This window comes from Tursiops truncatus, chromosome 10, assembly GCF_011762595.2.
Source record: "Tursiops truncatus isolate mTurTru1 chromosome 10, mTurTru1.mat.Y, whole genome shotgun sequence".
Classification (NCBI taxonomy): Eukaryota; Metazoa; Chordata; class Mammalia; order Artiodactyla; family Delphinidae; genus Tursiops; species Tursiops truncatus.
Window position 1 is genome coordinate 38,295,672 of NC_047043.1, and position 8,125 is coordinate 38,303,796.

At 53.9% G+C, this 8,125-nt stretch overlaps 1 protein-coding gene across 1 annotated transcript in view; it reads right to left on the minus strand.

Annotated features, from left to right (window-relative positions):
* Window positions 1-7,732, minus strand: part of SCUBE3 (signal peptide, CUB domain and EGF like domain containing 3) — a 33,765-nt gene extending 26,033 nt beyond the window's left edge. The window contains exon 1 of the mRNA XM_073810835.1: window positions 7,278-7,732. Within this exon, the coding sequence (XP_073666936.1) occupies window positions 7,278-7,362 (85 nt within the window). The 5' untranslated portion in view covers window positions 7,363-7,732. The remainder of the gene's footprint in view (window positions 1-7,277) is intronic.
* Between the last annotated feature and the right edge of the window lie 393 nt (window positions 7,733-8,125).

Here is an 8,125-nt window from a genome sequence, read left to right on the forward strand (position 1 = left end):
CATCCCACACACGCCCCCCCGTCCCCGCGCTTCCCCCCTTGGTGTCCATACGTTTGTTCTCTATCTGTGTCTCTATTTCTGCCTTGCAAACCAGTTCATCAAGACAGACTAATATATTAAAAGCATTTAGTAAATATTTGCTAAACAGATGCATGGATGGATGCATGGATAGATGGACGGGTTGGTGGGTGAGGGGATGAGGTCCATACTGTGGCATCCTTTCTGTTCTGTGTTACTGCAGAGAAAAAGCTTCTTTTCTCTCCTGTAACCCCACAACTGTTCTGGGTAGAAGACAGTCCCAAGAAATTTAGTTTTAAGTTAAGGGTAGGGAGACTGGTAACTCAGAAATGGTAAGATACCCACTTAAAGACATCTATTTGGTCATGCTGAAGCCAGAAGAGATGGGACCAACAAATCTAGTATAAGAGGGAATCCTATAGAATACACAGGTCCTCAGGGTCTTCAGATGCTATTTGGGACTACTCAGGCATCTCTTCAGAGTATCCTTGTCAGATAGACGTCCCCCAGCCTCAGTGCTAACACCTTCTCGACAGGACACCAGGGGCCAACGTTCCATTGCTGCTCCTGGTCAGTTCCCCTCTCCTTTCTTCCATGTTGCCTCCCACATCCAAGTAACATCCAGAGTAGAACCAGCTCAGGTTTTGGCCATGACACCCTAACCTGCAGCATGTGCACGTATGTGTACCTGCATATGTGCATATCTGCTCATATGCAGGTACCCGTATGTGCACATGCTGGAGCCTGGCATCCCAGCTCCGGCTTCTCAGGCTGTCTTCCCAATTTGGAACTGGGCTGTGACCTCAGCTGGAGCCTGGGCCCATCCTCAGCCTGGACAAAGCCTAGTCAGGGATGAACAGGCTTGGAGAGAGTCCAGGAAACCACACAGACGACCCTAAGGAGAGGAGACAGAGTGTTTTGTTCTTTTTAAAAAAGTACGCTTCCCTCTCCTACAAGCTTAGCCTGCTCAACTGAAGAGCCAGGAAAAGCAGTTGGTGCTTGGTGACTGGAGAGGTGCAGGGCTGAACTTGACAGTGTCCTATCTTATTCCTAATCCAGCTCCTTGCTTATTTGAATGTACCCCTAAATGGACAAGAATTTTCTCCCTTTCAGTGTGGACTAAACCAACAACCCTGAGTCAGAGGTGTTTAGAGGATGGGTAGGGTAGAGGGTAGTGGCAGTGGGGAGGCAAGAACAGAATACCGGAGAGGGAGTCAGGCCGTGGGCTGAGACACATTCCCTTTTCATGATGATCAGTCTTCTCTCTCCAAATTGATGGGAAAAAATAACAAGATAAACAGTGATGATGTCAGATGATGTATAATTCCGTTAAGCACGCAAAGTTCTTTCATGTAGGCCATTTCATGTGGTTCTCAAACAGTCCTGTCTCTCACTGAATCGATGAGGAACACGCCCAGAGACAGTATCTTGGGAAAGAGAAAACAGCTAGTGCACAGCCAGGACACAGGTTTTCTGACTCCCAGTCTGGTGCTCTCTCAGTATACAATGTATTTTATAAACGTATGAGGGAGGAATCATGCCTTAGCTGTCATCGCACCCCCCCCCCCCCCGCCCATTCCCCACCCCGACTCAGCACTTAGTTCAGCATGAAGCAAGCGTCCACTATGGAACCACGGAATGGCCTGGAACTGACATTCGGATGTTCCTGGGAGTAAGTCAGCAGTAGGCATACAGATGCTCCCAGGCTTTGGGCATGGGGGCAGCAGGGAGGAGGGCAGGGCTGTGTGTGGGCCGCGAAGGAGGGTGGTTGCACCATGGTGGGAGCAGACAGAGTTCCAGTGAGGAAGGGGTGGGCAGTGCAGCAGCGGGCAGGTGTCTCCTGCCCTTGGATTCACTAGGCTGGGCGAAGCAGCTGGTTAGAAACAAAAACAAACACCAGGGATACAGGTTCCTGCTGTTAACAGCTTCAAACCGCCAGAGGAAAACTCCAAATAAATATAATTAGAAACTTGTAAAAACGTCCTCTCTGTAAACCTGCTCCCCAGGGTCTACCCTTTAAGCGCCCCCCTTCTCCCAGCTCCCCCCAAGCCCACATATCCTGACACTCCACCCTCTCCGAGGGATTCCTTAGATCTGTTTCCTTATTCTGGATCTTCTCTCCAGCCCAGCAGCTCCTGCCCAGGTCTGTCCTCAGCTGTTACCATCAGTGACCAGAGGCAGATAGCCCCTGGCCTGAGGATCTGACATCCAAACCCCACAGATCTCTAGGGCTATGGTTTTAGCCACAGGGAAACCATAGGTAAGAGTGAGGGCCACCACACCCTATTTAAGGGGCATCATTCTGCCTGTAGGGCCAAATTGCAAAATCCAATGGCAACTACAAGACGGTGCCTTGGTCTGAAAAGGGGAGATGTCTAGGTTGGAGCACAATAGAGAGAGCTAGTCTTCGAAACTGAGACTATATGGTGTGGGGCAAGAACTGGGGCCCTGGGGCCTTGCCCAGAGAGTACTCAGTTCCCAGGACACAAACATTTCAGCTCTACTTCCCAATGCAGTTGGATACACGTACCTTCGCACACACAGAAACACACACGTGTCCTGCGGGGGCTGTTTCCAGGGGCAAATACCCCACTTAAGGACACGGTAAGAGCTATCAGGTATGTGAGGCCCCAGGAAAGTGGGGGTGGGGGTGAACAAAAGAAGAGTAGCCACATGACATAGACTCGGGCAGGAGAGAGTGAAGCAGGGCCCAGGGAGAAAAAGGCATGAGATTCAGGCGAGAAGCCTGGGGAGCCCCCGCTGCAGGACTGGGGCTTGCTATGGTGTCTTCCACCTTCAGCAGGAAGGATTTTGAAGAGATGCATAATCTCAGCGCCGAAAGGGACCCTACTGATACTCTCGTCCATTTCGTAAGTGAGGAAGAGAATTTCAGTTATTTCCTCAGAGGCCCCAACCCTCGGGCTCTGCATTTACCTAAAGCCACTGGTACCTACCATACTTCCCACCCTGTGCCATTTGGGGCTAGCAGTATGTGGGCATGAAAAGAAGAGAGTGGCCAGTCTGGTGACAGAGGGGCCAAAGGGGACGAGGAGGGGAGGGTCCACGTTCCCACTTCGTGCAGGCAGCTGGCTCCTCTACCCCTCAAACATCCCTGGGTTGGCAGCTGTATCACTTTTCCCCCCAAGGACCGGCAGCCCCTCTGTTTCCAGACTCCTGTCTAATAACTGAGCCTGAAGAAGCTGTCCCCAGGTCTGGGCCTCTTGTGGGTACCGCCAGCCTCAGAGTAACTCTGCAGTTTCCAGCCCTGACAGGGACTCTTTCTTATGAGTGGTCATGTGCTAGGGGTATGGGACGTCAAAGGAGGCCCACACCCTGACACGCAGGGACCAGAGCCGGGGGTAGGGACTGGGGTTAGTTCAGGCAGCAAGCTCTTTACCTCCATCTTCTCAAGACGGTCTGAAGCCATCCATTCCCTTCCCCCATGCTCAGTTCAAGGCTCGGGACCTAGCCATTCCACTTCTTTACTTCTCCAATGAAAACAAAATGCACGTTGCCTGCTTCCTTTTCCCTCTCACCAGAGCACAGACACACACTCACACACCCTGAGTCATGCACACGCACGCTCACACGCCCCAGTGAGTGCACACCGCGCATTCCCAAACTCACACCCAGGGCCGGCTCCTTTTACAACAGGTCCCAGCCGCTTACATCTCAAACCGGTTCTCATGTGCTCGGATTCCTGAAGGTTTCAGGAAACAGTCTCATTTAGGGGTGCTGATAACTTTCTTCGTTCTCTGCCTGTAGGAATTCTGGCCTCGGTGTCTTCTAGTCCCCTCTCTCTCATTCCACCCTGCAGAGACTCGGGAGATGAAGGGTGAGAAGGGGAAAAGTTCTCCCCTGGCTCCAGGCTTTCCCCACCCCCTTAGAGGACATGTCACTGAGAGAAGGGAGGTCAAAGGGATTCCTGAGGAATTTCTAAGCAGTCCACCCCCACCTCTCCACCCTTCTGGAAAAATGAGGGGTGGGGGTCAGGCTTAAAGGGAAGATCAGGCTGCAAGAGTGAAGGCTGCCTCTCCCTCTCTCTCCCCAGTGTGGCCTGGATGGGGCACGGGCAATAGCCGGCTGCCCACGGGGCCACCCTCACCCGCTGACACCGTTATGGTTTTCATTTCATATTTTGGAGGGAGGGGCTAGGAGGAACAGTCCCCTCACTGTAAGAGCCGGCCACAGGAGCCCAGGGAAGCGGGGAGGAGAGGAAACAGCCACATTAAAGAGGAAGAGAGGCGTGGGGGAAAGAGAGAGAGACACACACATACACCCAGACAGAGACCCGGAGAGACGCATCGAGACAGAGAGACACTGTCTGCTGCCAGATGAACGCTCTCAGTCCCAGGGATGGTGTTACTTGGAAGCTCTAAATATACGACTTTATCAAAATTCTATCCCTAATGAGGAGAGGAAACAACCAGGTAAACTAAATGGCCAGGCTGGCTCTCCCAGCCGGCCCTGGGGACAAGTTTTCCCCAGGAGGCCAGGAGACCTTTTCATTCAGCTGTAACCTGAGCCCCATGCAAGGATTAGGTCTTTTTAACCACTGCTGCACACCACCACCCCCCCTCAAAAAAAAACAAAGCAAATTAATGCTTTTAAGTTAACAATTATCCTGGTTATCCAGTCTGTCTACTTTAAAATACACAGACAGGCACTTGAAAAACACTCAAAATCATGTACCCTCATGCTCACTCATTCCCAGTCACACACACAGTTCTCAAAGACACTAAAACATCTGTATACATGCTTAACAACTAACTCACAACAGAGACATACACCAGCTATGTCACCTGTGGGTGATCATGGTAAACCTCACACACACACACACACACACACACACACACACACACCTGCATACTCAGGGTTCCCTTCTGTGTCCCTCCCCTCCTCTCCATTCCACACCACTTTGGTTCTCCCCTGGTGAATCTCTGGAGAAAAGGGACAGAGGCCCAGATATACCCCGTGCTATAGTAACTCTTGGCAAGATACTTGCCAAGGTTATTTGTATTTTAAAGACTTGCTAGAGCTTCATTTAAAAGCATGTGGCATTCAAAGCACACCTTCTGGCACTGGTGATACCCTGGAGATATGTCTGAGAGCAAGGAATGTCCACAGCACCGTCTATGACCCTGCCCGGTCAATACTTGTCCTTCCTGCAATATTGGCCTGTAGATTTGGGACCAGAGATGTCCCCCTATACCAGCAAACCTGTTGTGAGGCAACTCTAGAAGACCAGGTTGATAAATTTCCTGAATAGTAGGGTTAAAGGTAGCTGAAACAACAGGCTTGGAATCTACGCCCAGCCAGACTCAGGGATCAGAAGGAAGATGTGAAGCTAACTGCAGCCCAGTGGCTCAAATGTGAGATAAGCAGTGGGCAAAACTATAGTCTGTAAGCTCCTTGAGGGCAGGGCCTCCGCTCTGGCTGCGTTTCCCACAGCAGCAGCGGGATGAAATGCAAGAGGGAGCCCTGAAGTACCTCCGAGAGATTCTGAGTCCCTCTGTCCCTGAAGGATAGGTTGATCTCTCAGGCTTGAAAGCCTTGGCTTGACGGCACCTGTCCCTTCTCGGAGTCTCCATCTGCCCCACAAACCCCCCCTGAATATACTGCTTGCTCCTCCGTTTGGCCCCGGCCTCACTAGGCCACTACAGACACTGGCTTCAACTTGAAAGAGGCCCTTATCTCGTCTCCAGATTACTGCATGAAATCTGTTCCTTCCTTCAGACTAAACTCCCTAGCTAATTCCATGTTATGAGTAAGTCAGCATGCACTACAAAAACCACCTTTGTTTATGAAAACACAAGCAAATCCACAGTGGGAGAGGGGCTACTCCCAGCCTGGGGGTGGCAGTGGTAGTGGGCTGTCTGGAACGAGGACTAGAGAAGAGGCAGTTTGGGGTTGGAAGGGGTGGGGGTGGGGTCTGGTATTTGACAGCCAAGGGTCTCTAGTGTTTGGGTTCTGTTAAAGGACAGGTTGGAGGAGGAAGGGGGTAGTTGGAGAGGCAGTGCTTGGGGAGAAAAGGATGACACTGATATAGCACCTTCCTTTTAAGAGAGTGGGAGCCCATCGAGGACACAGAGCAGCTTACGAGCCAAGTGCTCAGACTCCAGGACACAGCGACCCGACTGCCAGAGACTCAGACTTCCCCAACTCCCAAGTTCAACTTTCCCTGGTGGCCCAGCCACCTCCACACCCCAACTTGGCTTCAAGAAGCCCCTAGGACAATAGGCAGAATCATATTCTCCTGGGCAAAGCTGTGGCATGAGGAATTTTCTTTTTGTCCATATAAATCTCTTCCTGGGTGAGGACTCGATGGGGGAAGGGTGCAGCAGGAGGTCAAGGGGGAGGGGAGTCTGTCCCCAAGAGAACTGTAGCCCACCAGCCTGGTTTCTGCCAGCACAGCCTTGGGACTGGCCAGGCAATGAGCCTGGGGTCAGGGATGGGGGCGGGAGGGCCTCCCTGTCTCTCTCTAATTCCTAGAGGGATCTGTCAGAGCTCCCCAGCCTGGAATTTTACTTTGTTATTTTAATGCAATTCTGACCTGGATTTAAATGGAATTGGAAACCCAAGGCCTTAATAAATAAATATTATGATAAGAAATGAAAGCCATGCAAGACGAAAGAGATTTCCCCCCAAACAGGCAGAAATGCGACATTCTTGCCGGGAGCCAGAGTCACAGAAATTTTCTTCTCTTCTTCAGCCCCCTACCATCCAGAGGGAGACAGTTGGTTTTTTGGTTTTCCTTAAAAGATCCTATCTTTGTTTAACATTTTTCTGATAAGACAACTTCGAAATTTCTGTCTAACTTTGAAGACTGGGGGCGAGGGGAAGAAATATAGCATGGCTGAAAAAGTTTTCATTCTTTCAGTCTGTCCAGGCCAGAACTTAAGTTTTCTGACAATGTTCGAGAGGAGAGAAGATTCTCTCTCATACTTCTGGAGGACAAGAAGTCTTTGGAAGATGCTGGGGTGAGAATGAAGTCAGGCAGAATTCTGAGATGCGTGGTCACTTCTGCCCAGGGCTCCCCAAACTTCTCACTCACCCGCACCGCCCCTGGCTCCTCCAGCCTTTCGCCTGGGGCGCAGCGCCCAGAGGTCAGGCCCCCAGCCGAGGAGTGCGGGTGCACAGTGCCCGCTCCTGACAGCAGCACGCCTCCCAGCACCTGCCCTGCCCCTCGGAAATCGCGCCCCCGCCCTCGGGCCCTGCAGCCCAGGCAGCCCGGCGCCCGCGCGCCCCTCCTTCCTTACCTTGCACGGCTTTGCTGTGCTGGGCGGCGCGGGCGTGGACCAGCAGGACTAGCAGGCAGAGCCCGGGCACGCGTCCCGAGCCCATGGCTGAAGCTACGGGCGGCCGGGCGGCCGGGGCCGGTCTCGCGGCCCGGGGAGGGCGGAAGCGGGCCGGGCCCCCTCGCGCCGGAGGGGGAAGGGGAGGGGGTGCCCCGCCGGGGCCGGGCCGGGGGGTGCGGGCGCGGGGCGCGGACCGCGGCGCCCTTGGCGAGAGGCTCCCGATGCTGCCGGCTTCTCCCGGCCCGACGCCGGGGAGAGCGAGGCGGAGAGCGGGACGAGGCTGGGGGCGCCCGGCGCCGCTGACGGAGGGGAGCCCCCGCCCTCTCCAAGCCCGGCTCCGCTAGCGGCGGCGGCGGGGCTGCTCCGTATAATCCCACCCAATTCCCAGCTTCGTCTGGAGAGAGCTGCAGCGGAGAGCGCGCAGAGCCCGAGCGAGGGACCTGAGAAAGGGGAGGGGAAACGCAGCGCCAGAAACACGCCCTTTCTGCCTCTCTTTCTTCCTCCCTCGCTCTTTCTCCTTCTCTCAGGCTCCGTCTCTTTTTCTTCGCCTTTCTCCTCCTCCTCCTCTTTCTCCTCCTCTCCTCGCTCCTTTTCGTTTTCTTCCTCCTCCCCCTCCTCCTCCACCACCTCCTTTTCCGTGCCCTTTTTTCTTTCAAATGGGGCCTCGGCGCGGCGGCCGCTCCCCCTGCGCGCCCGGGCGCGGCGGCCCCCTCCCCAGGCTGCCGGGCCGCTGCCTGCAGGAATTTACAATCCGGCGCTGGGGGAGCGGGCCCGGTCTCCATGGAGACGGCTTCCCCGGGAGCAGGGAG